General features: G+C 41.9%; 1 protein-coding gene across 1 annotated transcript in view; it reads right to left on the reverse strand.

The window, feature by feature from the left end:
• The window catches only part of MAN1A2 (mannosidase alpha class 1A member 2), a 175889-nt gene extending 172544 nt beyond the window's left edge, over positions 1 to 3345 (reverse strand). The window contains exon 1 of the mRNA XM_033199475.1: positions 2283 to 3345. Coding sequence (XP_033055366.1) covers positions 2283 to 2584 — 302 coding nt within the window. The 5' untranslated portion in view covers positions 2585 to 3345. The remainder of the gene's footprint in view (positions 1 to 2282) is intronic.
• Between the last annotated feature and the right edge of the window lie 17445 nt (positions 3346 to 20790).

Here is a 20790-nt window from a genome sequence, read left to right on the forward strand (position 1 = left end):
TTTCTTAAGTACTGCAAAAAAGAAATGGTGGCCATGACTTATTTTCCATTATTTATCAGCTAAAGTAACATTCCTGAGCTCTCTATCCTGTACCCTTAAACGCACACACACTAAATTAAGATAAACTGACAATTTGTTTTTTCTAAATTAGGTAAGTTCTGACCCACACCCAAAATTCCTACGATCTTAGTTACCAACTGTAAAAATGTTACTTTTCTGAGTTATTTTTAAATAAGTTAATGTTTACACATTTGATATTTTCTGTTTCCACATTTGAAACATACACTTAATTTAAAATGTATTTCCTTGCTCAAAGTAAAAGAAAGTTTATTACTACAGACTCTTTTCTGATACAGTAAACAACAGCAAATAATATGCTAAAGCAAATGTAAACTGATATAACCACAGAAATATAAAGAGATAATACAAGGATCCTTTGCTACCTGAACTCTATTTGAATTCTCGTTTTCCAAAACTCAGGAACCGACCAGATTCCAAAAACTGCATTAGAATCTATCCAGACTCACATGTATCTCTTGCCATCCAGACTCTTACTAGCCAAAACTCAGGGCATGGCTCACAAACCACTCCTTGCTATCAGAAAAACAACCAATCTCTCATTCCAAACTCAGGAACCCAGTAGTTTTAGATGCTAAATACATATGCATATATATCCAAGGGCTTTATAAATTTAAGAATTCTTGTTTACACTATTTATACAGACTGTTAAAAATGTGAATAAAAGGCACATATCTGTATTTTCATTCAAATTTCATATTTAACTCCATTTACTGAGAATTTTTGTGTAAATGTTTTTCAACTAAAATGTGGTCATATTATTTTAAACTTTTAGACCATGCAAAATGTGTTTCCTAAACTGCTTAGTACATGACAGACACTATTAATAATAGAGCTAAGTAATGTTAATGTGTGAGTGCTGTGAAACAGCTCTAAAAACAGCCTTAACACATTTTCTCAATATATTTCACAGGACATACAAATACCATGGGAAATAAGATTTTCAAGGAAAACTATTTTCACTGTTAATTTTTCAGTAACATATTTCACAGATCATGTTAGTGTTTATTCTTAAAGTCACAACAAACACAGGGTAAAATTAAAGAAATCCAGTACAGTAGTTGAAAATGGAAAAAATTCCAAATCAACAACTACTCCATAAAGTTCACCCAAAAGTCAAAGAACCATCACACAAGTAATGAATTAACTAGGTTGAGAAAAAAAGAAAAACCAGTTCTCATAAAACAGTGCATTTTCCCAAATATTTAATGTAGGCTCACATGTGAACCTAAGCTTTTTCGGTGCTTGACAAAAAGTTAAAACTATCATCAGATGAGAACTGAATTCAAGCATGATTTTTCCCACATACTCAAGAATTATTTTAAGAAACAGGGAAAAGATGGCAGGTCTAAGAAAAGTCTACTACTTTCCCAAACTCTTCTTTTGAATACAAATATAAAAATTATAAAAATTGTAACTAGAGCTCCCATTTTATCCTAGTTTGGCTATGCTCTCTCCAGAGCTCACTTTAGATTTAGTGATCTGAAAGAAAGTGAACCCCTTAATCAACCAAATTCTAACAGCTGCTTGACACAGTCCATCTATTACATTAAAAGAGAGCAAAATTAAATTTTACAAAAGTAAATCTTGTCTACAAGCCTCACAAAGTGCAATAACTTAGGATTCAACACCTTTTAACTGATTTCATATAGAGCACCAACACACATCCCCAAAAAAAGAACAAAAACCAGGATATTTTCACGTTAAGAAATGACAGGTATATTCTGCCCACGTTTGTCATCCTAAAAGGCTAAGATTCACTACTAAGCTTCAACTACAAGCCAGAAAATGAGAGCCCTCTGGGAGAGCAAACAAAAAAGAGCTGTCAAGGTTCAATGCTTTGATTTCACATGGTGGCACAAATGACTGACTGCAACACGTTCTTAATAAATGCAGGCACAGCTTATGTCACCATTTCTTTAGGTTAAGTTTTCGTACCTCCCTTCCCAGATCTCCACATTAGACACAACAACTCTGAACGCCAAATGTTTTTCTTACATAAAACCAAAGAGAAGAACGACTTAGATAGGACTCTATGAGTCCCTCCAGTCTATGGTTTTATTCAGCCTGTGTTGAAGTAATACAATTCTTAGGACTCGGAAAATTACATTTTACTGCAAGGAAAAAAAAAAAGACAGATTCGATCCAATCACCGTACCTTGCTCTGCCAAATGTTAGTACCAGAACTTCTGAAATAAACAAACCTGTGTCTATGTTCATCGGGTCCATGGATCAGGAAGACTCCAGGGTTTTTAGCCCCTTTACCGGCATCTACATGTGGAATTAACACATCTTCTAAACCCAAATCAAAGCGTTTGTGTTTTGAAGAGTCTGGAAGGAAAAAGAATGCCCCAAAACACAGGGTGATGAAGGCACTAAGAATAAGGAGAAGAATAAACTTCTCAGAAAGTCTCAAGGTAGCCCTGTGATGTGGGAAGGAGGGCGGCCCCAGGTTCAGAGGTGGTATCCTACGTCCAGAGAGGGGCAGCAGGGCTGGGGTAGTCATCGTTTACGCTCTCGGAGAGAATACTTTAGAAAGTTCTCATCTTATGTCAAATGTACAATACATTGAACTGTCTTCAAAATCTTGGCCGAAATGGGAAAACTCAATTTCTCTCCTCTTAAAGGATTGTTGTGCTTTTTAAGAGGGCACGTCGTTCACGCCCGTCCATTTCCACTCAGAAACGTGTGTGACCTCCCCCAAACGATCACAAGTTTAGGTTCTGCGATATCCTCTTTAACATCTGTACTGCACTGGGTTATTACAAGCCTCCTCTTCATTCCCAGGGGTAGATCAGGCAAGCCACACTGCAGAAAAGCTGCAAGGTGGGTTCTTCCATTCCTGCACCTCGGTGAGATGCTCAAACGTAGTCTTCCGCCCCGAAAGGGAGCCTGGCGACATCCGAGGATGTGTAGAAGGTTCACTTGATCTCCTTCGACGCTTCTATTCCAGAATCTCTTAACCTTAGCGCTGAAAAAAATAAGGGTCTCCCACGGACGTCTGCAAACAGGGAGGAAGGTCTCCCACCTCGATGGGAAGCCGAAGCAGGGGCGCTGGGCGAAGTAGCAGGAAGGAGTTCTCGGCTGCCCGCGCTTCCCGGCGCCCGGCTGAGTTCTGAGGCTGCCCACTCGACGGGTGGCGCGAAGGGCAATCGCGTCCGAAATACCTGAGCCCGGCCAAAAGCCGCGGCCGCCGCCGCTGTTGCTACCGCACGGGTCTGTCAGGGAGCGGAACTTCCTGCTCCGGCGGCCACTGAGAAGCCCTGGCGTGTACGGGGGGAGGGGGCGCGGCGGCCGCCCCCGCGGAGCTCCTCCTCCTCCTCCTCCTCCTCCTCCTCCTCCTCTCCGCGGCCGGTTCAGTGAACCTCGGCGCGTGCTACCGGAGCTAGGCCGCCGGCCGCAGTGGCCGAGCCCCCGCGCCTAAGAAGCCAAGCCGCGGCCCACGCTCCGAGAGTCCAGGGCAGGCGCTGGCTCATTCCTCACTCAGCCCTGGAGCGGCGGGAGGCCCGGGGCGCGCGGGAGCAGCCGCGCCTCGGGCAGGCAGAGGTCGGCCGCGTCTCCTTCCTGCCCCGGCCGCGGGGGCCTCTTTCGCGCCGCCTCCGGTGGCTCGCAGCTGCTCGCTGTGGCGGCGGCTGCCGAAGAGACAGCGCACCCACGCCGCGCGGGGCTGCGGCCCGGTCCCGGTACCCTGCCTCCCCAGGCCTGGTGAGCGCAGCAGCAGCTGCTAGGCCGACACCCGTTGGGCTCACGCTGGAGAGGAACCGGAGGGCGGGGGCGACGGGGCCCGGGCCGGCCTACCGGCCCCGACTCGCGAGTGGGCGTCCCCGGGTGGCGGAGTGTAAGGTGCGCGCGCACGCTCCCGGCCCCGCTGCCGCCGCCCCTCCCCCACCCCGCCCGGCTGCCGGCTCCAGCAGCCCGAAAGCGTTCTGCTGCCTCCGCCGTCTGAGCGCGAAAGAAGAGAAGATCGCCGATCGGCGCTGCCCGGAGAACTTCACCGGTGCCCAGGGCCTTGCCACCGCCAGTTCGTGGGGTTGACCCAGCGTTTAGGCGAGAGGGAGTGAGGGGGTGGGTCGCTAAGGTTTCGCTGAAATTTAGTGTCACCTGAGTTAACGGCTTCTGATGGCTTAGGTTAATGTTTAGTGTGGTTCTGTGGAAGTCTTGTCTTCAGTGATAGACCATCAGGCCCGAGGATTCAGCAACAGGGTCTCAAACTTCCATGCAGCCCATGCTCACGAGGCTCCATTAATGGAGAGAGAGAGCACCAACATGTGCCATGTTATGTGTTTAAAATAAAGTGGTGAACCTGCTCCTTCAGCTGGGCTTCCTTTCAGAGGAATCTAGGTACCCCCCATATGACAGGCGCCTCTTCCTGGTTGTTTCTGGGGCACGATCTATCATCTTCACACACCTCACCACCACTCTTCCCATAAAAGAAAAAAATAGGGATGAATAAGGAGGTGCTGAAACCCAAAAAGGCAACAATATTGTTTACGTTCAGGCTTGAAAACATTCTGAATCAATTCTGTTCTCCATAGTATTGAGAAGAGCCATGTTGTGATTAAGTGCAAAAGATTTCCTTGCAAGATACATAGACTCTTGTATCCGATTTACTTGCAGGTGGTTTTTGCTCTAATATTGTCATTCTGTGTACACATCCTTTACTGATAACTGGGAATTGGAGAGGAGGCCCTTAAATGTCAGGAGAGTAAATCAGCCTTAGCTTAAAAATCAAGCAAAAAAATCTCATGTTCATTGGCATACTTGGTAACTACATTCCAGTCTCCCAGTCTGCACTATTTCTAGAAGCTCTGCATATCTAACTGCCTACCACATGACAAAAGAAGTCATTGTCATTGATCCTGCTTCACCAAATAAAAAGTAAAAATGTTGAGGGTCACCTCTCACCAGTTCACCCAGGGAGACTGGTAAGCAAGGAGTGCCCAGTCCCTAGTGAGATTTATGGTGGACAGTTGTGAAGAGTATATGTAAAAAACTTTCAGCCTTCCCAGTGTGTCTCTGTAAAATGTGCCAAATTTAAGAATAAGTCTCTAATGTTGAGACTGTAAGCCAAAGGAGGGGAAAAAAGAACACACTGTTTTCCTGCTGTTGAGATCATTATTTTCCATGAAAAGTTCACAGGGAAAGTAAATACTGAACTCTGAATGAAATAGCAAGTTATATAAGTCTTGAAAAGTAAATATTACCTAGGTTAACACCAGACGTAACCACAAGAGATTTCAATCATGAAACCTGACATAACGTAGTTGACACGTATAGCTTGAGCAAGTAAGACCTCACGGCTGATGGAGAAGACCCCTTTTTCTTTGCTTGTCTGTTTTGCAAAATTCCTTTTTCCTTCATGAGAGTAAAAACAAATTAGGGGTTATTGCAGATGTCCAAATGCAGCCAGCAATTTTAAAGTCATTGATGATGCAGCCAGCAATTTTAAAGTCATTGATGATACCGTCAGTTATCATACTCCTACACTACCAATGAAAATATTGTATATGTAGTATTACATATATCCACTCTACTAAAGGCAAGTCTGAGTTTTTAAAGAAATGTGTTGTTTAAAAAAAAAAAAAAAAGCAGGCCGGCGCGGTGGCTCAAGCCTGTAATCCCAGCACTTTGGGAGGCCGAGGCGGGCGGATCACGAGGTCAGGAGATCGAGGCCATCTTGGCTAACACGGTGAAACCCCGTCTCTACTAAAAATACAAAAAATTAGCCGGGCATGGTGGCGGGCGCCTGTCGTCCCAGCTACTCGGAGGCTGAGGCGGGAGAATGGCATGAACCCGGGAGGCGGAGCTTGCAGTGAGCCGAGATCGCGCCACTGCACTCCAGCCTGGGAGACACAGCCAGACTCCGTCTCAAAAAAAAAAAAAAAAAAGGTTGCAAATGTATTCATTATGATTATATGCACTTAAAAACACATAAAAAGACAAAGAATATTTGAAAAAGATTGCACCTGTTCTGTTAAGATACTGGTATTACATATGATTTTCTGCATTGTGTTCTGTTGTATTATATTTACCATTAAATAAAAATTACAAAGGAACTGGTGCCTGAAGAAGTTAAGGTCAGATTTCAAATAGGTGGACTGACTTGTATCAAGATGAACACACAGACCGGCCCAACCGAAGGCAGTCAGCAGAAACAGTATGCAGCCTGTTCTATGTATGTGTGTATGTGTGTGTACATGTACAATAGGGAAGGGTTTCGTTCCAGAGAGTCTAAAGAGTATTTCATTTTCAAAGAGTAGTTAACCTGTGATCAGAGATTCCAAAGTGATGATTTCCCTTTTAGAAATCCATATAAATTAATATTTTAGAAATCAGAATTAATAAATTACTAACAAAATTTACTCCTACAGATTTAGAGGACCACTCCTAAGATCCACTCGTGTATTGCAATATGGAAGTTACTTGTATTTGTTCAACCATATGTTGAGTTTTCTATTACTGAAACCATTTTCACACCTATTATACACACAAACACACACATGCACGCACACACACACACGTAGCTCTGTTTTAAGTGAAACTGAAGTGCCACAGGAAAAAAAGCTGGTATGCAAAAAGAGGCTTTTGATTTACTTATGTAACCTGTTCCAACTGGTGCCCAAAATGTACAAGGAAGATAGTAGAGGAGAAATTACTGGACGTGACCACTGAATGTGTAGGGAAATAACAGGCTTCAGCCATGCTCCTTCCGCTCTTGCTTTCCTCTATGAGGCATTTTCCTCAGAGGTCAGGGATAAACTGAGGTTCAGTGCTATGAAGCCCTCAAATTAGATCCATGAAAGTCAGCAAAGCCGAAAAAGCTTGGATGCCTCTCTGAGCCAAAGTACTTGAGGCTCATTTGCTTATAAAAGACTCATTTGTTGGAGGACTACTATTTAACAAATCCTATACTAGGTGCTAGAGATTTGGAGAAATAAGTCAGAATCCTTACGCTCAGTGAGTTTGCAGTCTGGTGTGGAGGAATAGATGAACACTGATGATTACAGGATGGTGAGAAGAATGCTGTTGGAGCAAAGTGTCACGGGCTTTATGGGAACACTGAAGGGGCCACCAGAGTGAGAGGAGGTGGATTGGTAAAGTGTCAGGGAAAGTTACCCAATCCAGTGTCACCTGAGCTGAGCCTTGAACCATAAGAGAAGGATCATGCTTCAGCCTAGGGAACAGAGCATGCGCAGGCACCCATAGCTGGTTTTTCTGCCATTTACGCAGAAAATGTCCTGCTCTACTCTTCCAGTAAATAGCTTGCCTGGCCCTAATCTCGCAACACTCTTGAGCTGGGAAAGTGAAAGTGGTGGGGCAATGCTATTACATTGCAAGTAAAATGGGTTCAGAATGACCAAATGGGTATTGCCAACATGTTTCTGTAAGCAAAAGAGATAGATGGTATTTGTGCTTTCCCAGGCAGTACCCTCTTATTTCAGGCAATGTTTTACCTCTTTAAATCCATTAATAAAATGAAGCTCTTTAAATGTATATGAGGTACTGCACTAGGAGTCAAAAGACATGGATTTCAAACCTAGCTCAACTCCTTACTGAGTTTCCTTATTTATAAAACATAATAGTCCTTACCTATTTTATAGGACTGTTTAAGAATCCAAGAGCTATTGTTTCTAAAATGCTCTAAAGACTTGTTTGTTCTATTCAAAATGATAGGTTGCTGATAGTTGTAGTGTTTGTGTGACTTGGAAACATGAAATTCCAGTTTGTCTAGCATCCCTTTAGAGAACTATCTTTTCCCCAGTCTTAGTCTATGAGTCTATATTGGGATGATCTCTCAACCACCCACCATAGCACTTGATCCCGTCATCAGCTAGATCCAGGGATGCTACCCAGATTTGACTAACCTGTGTTCCACATTTCCCCGGCCATAATGATTGGTTTGGAGAAGGGCAAGTGACTCAACCCAAGCTAATGCAAACCCTCCATAGGTCATTTCCTAATGTCATCAGCAAAAGTGGTATCTCTTCCTTAGAATTACCAACCCCGAGCATGCTGTAACCTTAGAGCTGTCGATGGCCTTCTTGCCACCATGTGAGGACGTCTGCTACTAATGAAGCAAACAGAGAAGAAAAGAGCTGAAACACTGAGAGAGAAAGTATCCATGTGGTATCACTCGAGCCCCTGGCAAGGGTGGATCTGGGTCTTGTGGGGCCTGAAGCATACATAATTTGAGGAGTCCTCTTTAAGAAAAATAATACAAAATTACAAATACAAAATGAATTATAAACGTGGATTTTAGGGCTGGTGTGGTGGCTTATGCTGTAATCGTAACACTTTGGGAGGCCAAGGCGAGTGGATCATGAGGTCAGGAGATTGAGACCATCCTGGCCAACACGGTGAAAACCTGTCTCTACTAAAAATACAAAAAGTAGCTGGGTATGGTGGCATGCGCTTGTAATCCCAGCTACTCAGGAAGCTGAGGCAGAAGAATCGTTTGAACTCGGGAGGCAGAGATTACAGTGAGCCAAGATTGCACCACTGCACTGCAGCCTGGTGACAGAGAAAAAAAAAAAAAAGTGGATTTTGCTAAACTGAATTCCATTACAAGTGAGTATGTCTTAATGCTGAGACCACACCAACACCACCCAACCCAAGCAACCAATAGAGCAGTGTGACAGGAAATCAGAGTAGAAAAGAAACCACAATCTTAACCAATCATGATTGAAATATTTTATTTTTACAATATTTAGAAAAACATGATTATGTAAACACGTTGCTAGGACCTCTCCCAGAGCCTAAGACAGGACCGAACAATTAGTAACCCAGAAATTTAAACTTCAATGAGCTCATTGTAAATCTGCTTCTCTGAATCCAAGTATATCTAAGGCTAGTTCATGTTTTGAACTTCTCAGTTATATAAGCCTATCCATTTCTTTTTCAGTCAGAATTAGTTTCTGTGGCTTACAGTCGAGTCTTGGCTAATACACAGCGTGCCTTTACGTGGAGGTACTGTGGCTGGTAGTAGTATGTGAAGTTTCAGTCATTTTACAAGTATAAGTGATCAGGGACTAGAAAGAATCCACTCTTTCAGGTAGGCAACAAGCTTGGGACAAAAGCAGAACGAAACCAGCAGAGAAGACGTCTCTTTGGTTAGCCAGGGGAAGAAAACCTAAAACTGGAAGGGCTGGACAGATGTGACTGCAGAGATACATCAAACCTAGCAAACCCTACAGAAACCTTCAAAGCTGGATCCTCATATCCACCTTTATGAAAAGGAATTTGACTCCAAAAGAGGTTAGGAATTCTTTATAAATCCTTATATTAAAATAGTTTTAAATCCACTCTAGGCAGCTAGTTTGAAAACATGTTTCATTGACTTATATGTTCCTTCATTATTATTGAGCACTCACTCTTTGTTGGTGTTAGGCTGTGTTTTAGGCATCCGGAGATGAATAAAACATGAGAGGCAGCTGTATATGATGAAAAGAACATGGACTCTGGAGCTGGAGAAACCTGGGCCTAATCTTGCCTCTGACATTTACTTGCACAATCTTGGAAACAAAGGAAATCTTACTTGTTCTTAATTTATTCATCCATAAAATCAGGTTAAAAATACATACCTCATAGGGATGTTATGAGGATTAAACTCAATAATGTATGTATGTGATAGTGCTCCCCCCCCCATAGTTGGGGATTCAATAAGTATTAACTATTGTTTTTATTATAGGCATTAGAAAAAGTAAGAGTTGGCAGATAAAGAGAGGAGGGAAGAGCCTTTGAAAATACTTAGAGGGGCCAGGTGAGGTGACTCACACCTATAATCCCAGCTTTGGAAGCCTGGGCAACATGGTGAGACTGTGTCTCTACAAAAATAAATTAAAAATTAGCCAGGCACGGTTGTGTGCGCCTGCAGTCCTAGCTACTCAGGAAGCTGAGGTGGAGGATAGCTCGAGCCCAGGAGTTCAAGGTGTAATATAGCAAGTCCTTGTCTCGAAAGAGAAAAGAGAGGGAAGAGAAAGGAAAGGTGGGGAGGAGGGGAGGGAAGGAAAGGAGAGAAAGGAAGAGAAGGAGGGAAGGGAAGGGAAGAAGGGAGGGGGGACAAGGAATAGAGGAAAGAGAAAGGGCATGGCATGTGTTAAGGGAACCTCCTCTCCCATAGCTTGAGCCCAGGAGTTCAAGGCTGCAGTGAGCTAAGATCGTACCACTGGATTCCAACCTGGCAAGACCTTGTCTCAAAAGAAAGAGACAAAAGGTCCAGGTGCGGTGGCTCATGCCTGTGATTCCGGCTCTTTGAGAGGCCAAGGTGGGAGGATCACCTGAGGTCGCGAGTTCAAGACCAGCCTGACCAAGGTGGAGAAACCTTGTCTCTACTAAAAATACAAAATTAGCTGGGCATGGTGGCACATGCCTGTAATCCCAGCTACTCAGGAGACTGAGGCAGGAGAATCTCTTGAACCCGGGAGGTGGAGATTGCAGTGAGCCAAGATTGCACCATTGCACTCCAGCCTGGGCAACAAGAGCAAAACTCTGTCTCAAAAAGAAAAGAAAAGAAAAAAACAAAAGAGAGGTAAAGAAGAAAGGAGGGAGGGAGGGAGGGAGAAAGGAAGGAAAAAAATAAGACTTAGAGGAATGAGAAAGAGCATGGCCTGTGTGTTAAGGTGTTAAGGGAACCTCCTCTCCCTTGGCACAGTGCTTCCATGGGAGGAAAGGGGAATTTCTACTGGAATACTAGTTCTGGCTTCTTATACCACTATTCTTCACATTCAGGGGTGAGTTACTTGATTGGTGAGTACTGTTACATTAATTACCTCATAGTTCTTGACTGGGTGGAACTAATCTAATAAATTCATTCTTTTTTTTTTTGCTTTCTGCCCTAGATCAGTGCAATGATCTTGGTTAGACACGTTAGGCTGCAGACCCAAACTTCCCCTTTAGTGGGCTATTCCAAGGCTAGATTCTGTGGGGGTTGAGAGTCAGCAGAGAATGTTGGCAAGCCCTTTTGGGTTACAGATCTAGAACCTAGTTTTATTAGCTCATCTTTAATGAAGCATAAGGGCAGATAGAGATAGATATAATATAGATACCAATTTTTTAAGTCTCTATTTGACTTTCGTCTGTTGTCTTATTTCATCCAAAGTTGGGGGTTGGGAGACAGGCATGCGATTTATTGACCCTCTGGAAACTGAAAGTAGTTCATTACGGCTAGAACATAAACTGTAAGGTAGCGACGGTGAGAGGTAAAAATAGAGAAGTACACACAGAAATATATCTACTCAACTTGGTGCAGTAACACCATGGTTTCATCTACTGCTTTTCCTCCACACAAAGAGAAATGATGGCTAAAAAATAGAGAAAACCAAAAAGACATAACCAGGCTCAAGAACAAAATGATCATTTTCATGGATCTAAAGTGGAACCAAACAGAAAGCATTCAGCAAGGCTGAAGCTACAAACTCACTAGGGTCTCGGGTTCAAAAGCCAAGATTATTGTCTCCTGCAAGGTGAAAAGAATTACAGATGCTTCAGTTGAGGGCAGGAGCCAGGCTTGGTGCTTGAAGCCAGGAACTCGTGAAAAGTGGCTGAAAATAAACCGCTACCAATCCACTACCTGGGAAAGTAGAAGAACAAAGACACAGCCTCGGAATCAAGAATGAAGTCAAGCAGCTGGCCATGTGATTTGGCCTGTGGCATCACTAGGAATAGCAGCATCAAGGTGTCAGCTTTAGATCTAATTCTAGAATGGAGGTCTGGGGAGACACATGGAGGCAAAATCACTAAGCATGGAGAGGTGAGCCCAGAGGGAGTGAGAAAAAATAAACAAACTAAAACAAAACAGAAAAAAGCAAATAAAAGCTTCCCCTCAAAATGAGCCTGACCACCAAGTTTCAACACATAAAAATATCTAATACTATAAAAGATAGCCAACAAAATGAACACTCAGAGCATGTATTCCCTCCAAATAAAAATAATTCTGTGGAACTATCTGGCAAATATTTTTAAATTAAATATTTTTGAATTTGATATTTTATAAGTGGATGCATAGCACCCATTTTGAAAGGACAAGAAATTAAGGAACGTATACAGGCTGAATTAAAAAACAGGTAAATATGAAAAAGAACTAATAAAAATTTGAAAAATAAAAATATAGTCATTGAAATCAAAAGATGTCTGGAGCTAACCAAAGTTGAAGAGAAAAGGTAGTGAATTAAAGGGATGTACTAAAGAATTCACCCGGAACAGAGTTTAGAAAAATAAAGGGATTTTTTTTTTTTTTGGCTGGTCACGGTGGCTCACACCTGTAATCCCATCAATTTGGGAGGCTGAGGCAGGCAGATCACGAGGTCAGGAGATCGAGACCATCCTGGCTAACAGTGAAACCCCGTCTCTACTAAAAATACAAAAAATTAGCCAGGCGTGGTGGTGAGCGCCTGTAGTCCCAGCCACTGGGGAGGCTGAAGCAGGAGAATGGCGTGAACCTGGGAGACGGAGCTTGCAATGGGCCGATATTGCACCACAGCACTCCAGCCTGGGTGACAGAGCGAGACTCTGTCTCAAAAAAAAAAAAAAAAAAAAAAATTAATAAATTAAATAAATAAAAATAAAGAGATTTTTTAATGTGAAAGAAAATTTCAGATTCCTGGGGTTAGATTGAGTGTCTCCAACATATGTATAATAGAAGTTCTGGAAGGAAACACTGAAAGGAAGAGTGGAGAAGAAAAAGAAATGGCTAGCAGGGTTCAGTGGCTCAGGCCTATAATCCCAGCACTTTGGGAGGCTGAGGCGGGTGGATCACCAGTTCGAAACCAGCCTGACCAACATGATGAAAACCCAGCTCTACCAAAAATACACAAAATTAGCTCGGCATGGTCGCTTGAACCCAGGAGATGGAGCTTGCAGTGAGCCGAGATCATGCCATTGCACTCTAGCCTGGGCGACAAAAGTGAAATTCCATCTTAAAAAAAAAAAAAAGAAAGAGCGAAATGGCTGAGGTTTTCTAATGAAAATATCAGAGCATCATGTGTACTGAGCACATAAAGATAAGCTAACACTTTTGTCACATTATAGTGAAAGCACAGAACAATAAAGATAAAGATAAAATCACAAGTTACCAAAGGGAAAAAATACTGATTATCTACGAAGGAACTTTAACTAGATTCCTCAAAACAACAATAGAAACAAGAAGACAACTAAATGATAGAAGTGCTGAATGAAACACTATCAAACAAGAAATTGATTTCCAGATAAACTATCATTTAAGGGAAAGGACAAAACAGACATTTTCAATCATAAAAGACTAAGTGAGCTTACTGCCAACAGACCGACACCAAAGAACTACTAAAGAAAAATAAGCCCAGAGGGAAAACATATGATATAAGAGATACTTGTGAGGGAAGAAATTAAAATATGTGGTAGAATTAAAAATAACCACTTTTTGTTTAAAAAAAATAACAAGAGGGAAGGAAGTGTAAAATGGGTAAAGTAAGCTAAGGACTTTGTCATATCTGTTTGGAAGAGGGCTAGAAATAATGACTTTGTCTGAATACTTTGGTTTTTGTTTTGTTTTGCTTTTTTAGAGACAGGATCTCACTATGTTGCCTAGGCTAGCTCTGAACCCCTGGGCTCAAGGGTCCTCTGCCTCAGCCTCCAAAGTAGCTGGGATTACAGGAACAAGCTACACTGTGCCTGGCTTCTCTGAATGCTTTGTACTTAAAATAGTTTATATTAATAAAAATATCACCTAGAGCTTCTAAATAAGCAGCGAGGAAAGAGTGGCCAAGGGTTGGGGAGATGCAATATAGAAAACTAGTAACTTAACAGAAAATAGAAAAAGTTTAAAAAAATAAAGTTATAGGCCAAGCGCAGTGGCTCATGCCTGTAATCCCAGCACTTTGGGAGGCTGAGGCGGGCGAATCACAAGGTCAGGAGATCGAGACCATCCTGACTAACACGGTGAAACCCCGTCACTACTGAAAACACACACACAAATATTAGCCAGGCATGGTGGCAGGCACCTGTAGTCCCAGCTACTCAGGAGGCTGAGGCAAGAGAATGGTGTGAACCTGGGAGGCGGAGCTTGCAGTGAGCCGTGATGGTTCCACTGCACTGCAGCCTGGGTGACAGAGTGAGACCGCTCCCAGTTATAGCAAAGAAAACAAATATACAAACAAAGTAGAATTAATTTCAAATCTGTATTAATAAGCACAATAACTAAACAGATCTGAATTACCTTTAAAAGACAGAGATTATCAGCTTGGCTTAAAGCAACACAAAATTAGGCCAAGTGTGGTGGCTCACACCTGGAATCCCAGCACTTTGGGAGGCTGAGGCAGGTAGATCACTTGAGCCCAGGAGTTCAAGACTAGCCTGGGCAACATGGCAAAAACCCATCTCCACAAACAATACAAAAGTTAGCCCAGTGTGGTGGCACTCACCAGTAGTTCCAGCTACTTGGGAGGCTTAATGAGAGAATCACTTGAGTCCAGGAGGTTGAGGCTGCCGCTGCACTCTAGCCTGGGAGACAGAGCGAGAGCCTGTTTCAAAAAAAAAAAAAAAAAAAGACCACAAAACTAAACAAAAAGTCTTGATATGAGAGAATAAAAAGAGATGAATTATCAAAACACACACAAAAAGAAAACTGATGAAACATTACTAATATCAGACCAAAAAACAGTCTTTAAAATCAAATATATTAATAGAAATAGAGGGTCACTACCAAGAAGTTTAAGGCACCTAACAACACAGCTTTCTATTATAGAAAGCAAAACCTCTAGAATTACCAAGATAAATTGACAAGCCCACCATATGAATGAGAGAGTGTAACAATCAGAAACAGCTAGATCAAGCAGACAAAAAGCAAATAATAGAGATTGAATCATACAGGGCCTGAAAGAGACCACATTAAGTAGTTGGGTTTTATTTTGAGAGCAGTAGGAAGCCATGAAAGGGTTTTAAGCAGAGGATTGATTAGATCAGATATGCATTTTTAGAAGAATCACTCTGTCTATAAAATGGAAAAGGACTTCAGGGTGGTCGGACTACATAAAGGCAGAGAACCCCGTTAGAAAACTTCCTGTCATCTAACATGGAAATATTAATGGCCTGAACTATAGCAGTATTATTGGCAAAGAAAGAGCAGGCATTTAAAGAAGCACTCAGATAACGTAGCTGATTGGACGGCAGGGGAGGGGATCAAAGATAATATACATAGTTCTCCGCTAGACAACTTGATACATGGCATTGTGGAGGAAAAGCATATCTAGTGGGTAGGGGAGAGAAGATATTGCTTCCCCTTGTTTTTTATTATAGCACTTAACTGCTAGTCCTTCAATTCTGACATTCAAACTTGTTCATTAAAAAGTTAAATTATGGCCGGGCGCGGTGGCTCAAGCCTGTAATCCCAGCACTTTGGGAGGCCGAGACGGGCGGATCACGAGGTCAGGAGATTGAGACCATCCTGGCTAACACGGTGAAACCCCGTCTCTACTAAAAAATACAAAAAAAAAACTAGCCGGGCGAGGTGGCGGGCGCCTGTAGTCCCAGCTACTCGGGAGGCTGAGGCAGGAGAATGGTGTAAACCCAGGAGGCGGAGCTTGCAGTGAGCTGAGATCCGGCCATTGCACTCCAGCCTGGGCAGCAGAGCGAGACTCCGTCTCAAAAAAAAAAAAAAGTTAAATTATATTCAGTACACAAGGAGTATGTAAATCAATTTTTAAAAATATCTATCTAAAAGCATTCTATTTTAAACTATTGAGGCTTAGGGGATTTTTCAATCATCTAGAGGAAATCATACCTTAAGAATGTCAGAAACGTGTGTATATTCTAAATAATTTTTCAAATAGCAATGATAGTTCTTTACAATTATATTTTTATTGCAGCTTTTTTTTTTTTTAATGGAGTCTCTCTTGGTCACCTAGGCTGGACAGTGGTGCAATCTCAGTTCATTGCAACTCTGCCTCTTGGGTTCAAGCAATTCTCCTGTCTCAGTCTCCCGAGTAGCTGTGATTAAAGGTGCCCACCACTACACCCAGCTAATTTTTGTATTTTTGGTAGAGACGGGGTTTCACCATGTTGGCCAGGCTGGTCTCAAACTCCTGACCTCAGGTGATCCACCTACATCAGTCTCCCAAAGTGCTGGGATTACAGGCGTGAGCCACCGCACCTGGCCAGCTTTTCTTACTTTCCTATACATAATGGATTTTCAAGCACTCCTGTATGCCTAACTCCTGAGGTAATAAACCAATCATGACTTTGCTTTCCTTTGTGTACAGCTGCTGTTAGCATCAAGTAAATCCAATCTGTTGACCTGTGAATTTTTACAGTCACAGATTTCATAGCACATACATTCCCTTCTTTTTCCTAGTTGCTATTAATTACCTTAAACTAATGTTTGAGTTTTAATGTGTGTTTATCCTTCAGAAATGATTTTGCATTGACTGGAGTTAGGGAGATGGGTACATATTATACAACCAAACTGAGGTTACTTATAAATGCTGGAAATTAAGGACCTATTATTCCAAAGGTACTTTACTTATTATCTTCCAGCACGAAGAAGGTTTAAAGGACTTACAGATTTCTAATTATTGATTTTAAGGTTTTGTATTTATTTTATAGCAATTCCAAAATGCAAATGAAATATACATTTTAAAGTTCCAAATGTGCTGTGCAACTGCAGCCTATTAGGCTAAAAAGTTGAGTAAAGTTAGCCTGTAATGCAGAACAGGACTGCTCAAATAGTCACAAAACCTTTTGGTTTGGTTTAATTCCCACTACAGGGAATTGTTTGGAAGTCTGCAGACTGGAAGTTTCCTGGTAGTAATAGAGCCCTAATGAGATGTTTGACTCTAGTATTGCCTCTTGAATGATGATAAAGATGCATTTTGAAATGACAAAATCTTTTTTGTGTCTAACTTTTAATGTTAACACTTAGTTGAGGACTGATACTGCATTAAATTTCACACACACAGGGTCCGCTATTTATTATGAGCCATTAGCATGTAATTTTGCTCCAGACCATATTGCTTCTTCAATTGCAGCCCTTTCCACTGAAGGGTAGTGCAAGCAAAATAGCAAGGTGGGCTCTTCTCCTTTAGTGACAATCATTATATTTTGTCACCCAACCCAAAGCATCATTTCATTCTCATCTGCTACATAGACATCACTCCCTTAATGGAGACATGCTAAAAACACAGAGGTCCTGCTATCAAGATGTAGATTTCTTCTTCTCTATAATGTAAGCTGAAAGAACAGATGCACTATGCTTCTCTGATATTTTTCAAAATAATAATCACTTAATGGTTTTAAACAGCATAGACAAAATTAGGCCATGAGAATAAAATTATAGTTCTTTACATTTCCAGTTGAGCCAGAAATGTATTACAGTTGGGTTGTTTTTCTTTTTACATTTGATGGAATTTTTCCTTCTGATCTTCATGTTTCCTGGAAATGTATATGCAAGAAAGGAAGGAAGGAAGAGAGTGATGCACCGGTGGATGTGAATAATACACAAGATTTACAGATGCTACTCAGAAAAATTCATCAAGATTCAAAGATAGAATCAGCATCCAACAGGAAAAAAAATTAATTGCATTTTCTCAGAAGCAATGTTAGTCATAATAACATAACATATAACATAATAGCAAGTAACTTGGAAAGGTCTTTTAGTGCTTTCTCTTATTTTTCAGCAAGATATTCACAACGTCCCCACAAGATGATGACTATCTTTTTTCTATCAATTTGGGTAAAATAAAGACTTTTCAAATGTCTGTCTTGCTATCTCATACAAGTTGTTTTCTGCCTCTAAACTGAACCTCTCTTCTGCCTTAACTTCTCTATCTACTAATATCTGTAGGCAACAGGGAAATGGGTCAGTCACAGTGGCTCCTGGGCATCAGGTTCACTTACGGTAATGTAATAGTAGAAGAAGAAATTAATTCTACTATATATATAAGAGCAGAGCTGGAGACCCCAAGGTAACCAATCAAACTATGCAAGGCATAAAGATAGAAAAAGGAGTATTGAGGAGCAATCCAAATGCAACCTGTAGGGAAGATGAACCAAGGGGCACAGAGCTGAGAGTGAATTATGGGTGAGGGACACAGAGAGAACTAACTTAAGCTAGGTCATAACCTCCTATAAAAGATGGGTCTCTTGATGATGCTGAGGCTAGGAACTATAGACCCCCAAATATGTTTATTTCTAATTACCAAATAGGAAGCATTTAAATCCCAAGACTTCATGGAAGCATTCATTCATTCTACTAATTTAATTTGTTACCATTATCATTATTGATGTCAGACATTCTTTACCTTTCACAGGCAGGTAAAAGATCTCCACCCAATTAACCCATTCCAGGGGTTCTCAATTCTACCTGTATGTCATAATCACCCATGGAGTTAGTTTTGTTTGTTTTGCTTTTAAATCTGTATGCCTCAGCTTCTTCCCTAAGCTACTAAATTAGGATCTCCTGGGGGTAGAACCTGGTCACATAATGAACCTTAAGGTGCTTCATTAGGAACAAAAGACTGCCACAGTGTCACTGCCATTCACCTTTGGCTGAGCCTTTATGGAGCTCTGTCTACAGGGGAGCCAGGATTCAGGCTTGGATGAAAAACAAACAAAAAAAATCCACCTACAGGCAGTGACTCCACTGCCGTGATAGATCACAAGGTTTGAGTGGAGTGCCTTTGCTTACTGCTCCATTGAAGGTAACCAGCTTTACAACATCTGGTTGTTTGGCAAAGGCATAGAGGTAATGAGTCAAAAGCACTGGGGGCGGATGTGGTAGGTTTATTTCTGAGATTGCCCATAAATGGTCTTGATTCATATGTTACCAGAGAACAGAACTGTGGCTTATCTTTCATAATTTACATAAATGATTTCATGAACTTTTGAAAGTTCTAAATTCTCAGCAATGATGGGAGGAGGAGGCACAGGAGTCTGGGGTAGAGGACTATGAATAAGAGCACAGACTCTAGGCCCACACTGCTCTGAGATTAAGTGCTGACTCTAGTACCTACTTGCTGTGTGAGCGTAGATATCTTCTTTGTGTTTCAATTTCCTTATCTGAAGCATTAGGAATAATTGCTTCTACCTGACAGGATTATTATGAAGACATATTGAGTCTGTACCTCACCAGCTCAAGAAAACAGTCTGGCACAAAAATGTTAGGTGTACAGAGCCAAATGATGTTATTAGGAGAGGTGTTTCATCCCCTCTGGGACACCAGGATCCTACAGTGGATCTCCATATGCATCTACACATACACACACACATGCTATGTCTGGTTTTTTTATTTTTTATTTTTTTTTAGAAGGAGTCTTGCTTTGTCACCCAGGCTGGAGTGCAGTGGCGCAATCTCTGCTCACTGCAACCTCTGCCTCCTGAGTTCAGGCAATTCTTCTGCCTCAGCCTCCCGAGTAGCTGGGACTACAGGCAGCTGCCACTACGCCTGGTGATTTTTTGTATTTTTAGTAGTGACCATATTGGCCAATCTGGCCTCGGCTATGTCTTACTTGATGTGTTGGGACCCGATCAGAGCTGCCCCTCAGCGCACGTTAAAGCACAGGAACATGAAACAAACCTGGAGGAGCCTTGAGTCCCATTCCTTTTTGGAAAACTCTAATCAGAGAAATGAACATCATCATCCCCAGAGCCTGTTATTACTGCTTTGCAAAGTATTCAAGAGTCTGACAGCACAATTCCTCAAATAAACTCAAATTTAACCTAACAATCCCCAGGCAGACGTAGTGGCTTTCTGTCCTGAGAACCCACAGTATTCTGCCTGTACCCTTATTTATCACATAGCACTTAGCACTATAGCAAACTCCCTGTGCTTCCCCCAAAGTGCCTTGCTCTTTTCTGCCCCTGGGCCTTTGCAGAGGCTGTTCTTTCTGCCTGGGATGACTATGCCACTCCACACCCTCTACATTGTGAGATGGAGTTGCAATTGCCTATATACTTGTCAGCCTTCCACTCAGCCTTGCTAACCCCACAGGCTAGCAGCTCTGTGAGGTCCAGGATGGGGTCGGTCTCACTGACCTTTATCCCCTCAGCACCTAGTACGGTGAACAAGAGGCAATCCAAAAATATTTGAGGAGCAAATAGGTAGATAGAGCTAACTATTGATGGATTAGGACTCTGCCACTTGAAGCTGTTAACTTAAAACAGGCTACTTAACTTCTCTCATCCTCAGTAAAGTAGAGCTAAAATAACTTTCTTGTAGGTTCTTGCAATGACTAAAAGAGTATGAGGAAAGCAGCTGGCAGAGTTAATGTTAACAGTCAGTACATGTTTTATAAAGCAGCATAGCCAAGTGCAACCAAACCTTTCAATTTCCTAATTGTGTCCCCTTTCTTATTTAGTAAAAACAGATGTTACAACTATAATTGTAGCTATCAAAACCCCAGAAAACAGGGGAGACAGGATGAAAGGTCAGTGGTTACTGCTCTGCAATTCTCTCAGGTAGGCATTTATTAATACTGATTTATATTCGTTAGACAACTTATAGAGACCAGGCAGAGCATAAAGGGAAAATCCCCAACAAATAGCTCAGCCTGCCTTCATGCCAGCTCCTCCACACAGAAATTAACCCAACACAAAAATCAATATTTGCAGGACCAAAGTAAAAGATATAATTTAAAGTCCAGCTGCACGTGCCTATCTACTTGCTCAAGCAAGAACTTAGGCACAAGGACAAAATAACTGTCAGTCTCATCCCAGATGCCATTTAAAAAATCCACATCTATTTGCTTT

The sequence above is a fragment of the Trachypithecus francoisi genome, unplaced genomic scaffold (genome assembly GCF_009764315.1).
Source record: "Trachypithecus francoisi isolate TF-2019V2 unplaced genomic scaffold, Tfra_2.0 Lachesis_group5, whole genome shotgun sequence".
In the NCBI taxonomy this organism is placed as follows: domain Eukaryota; kingdom Metazoa; phylum Chordata; class Mammalia; order Primates; family Cercopithecidae; genus Trachypithecus; species Trachypithecus francoisi.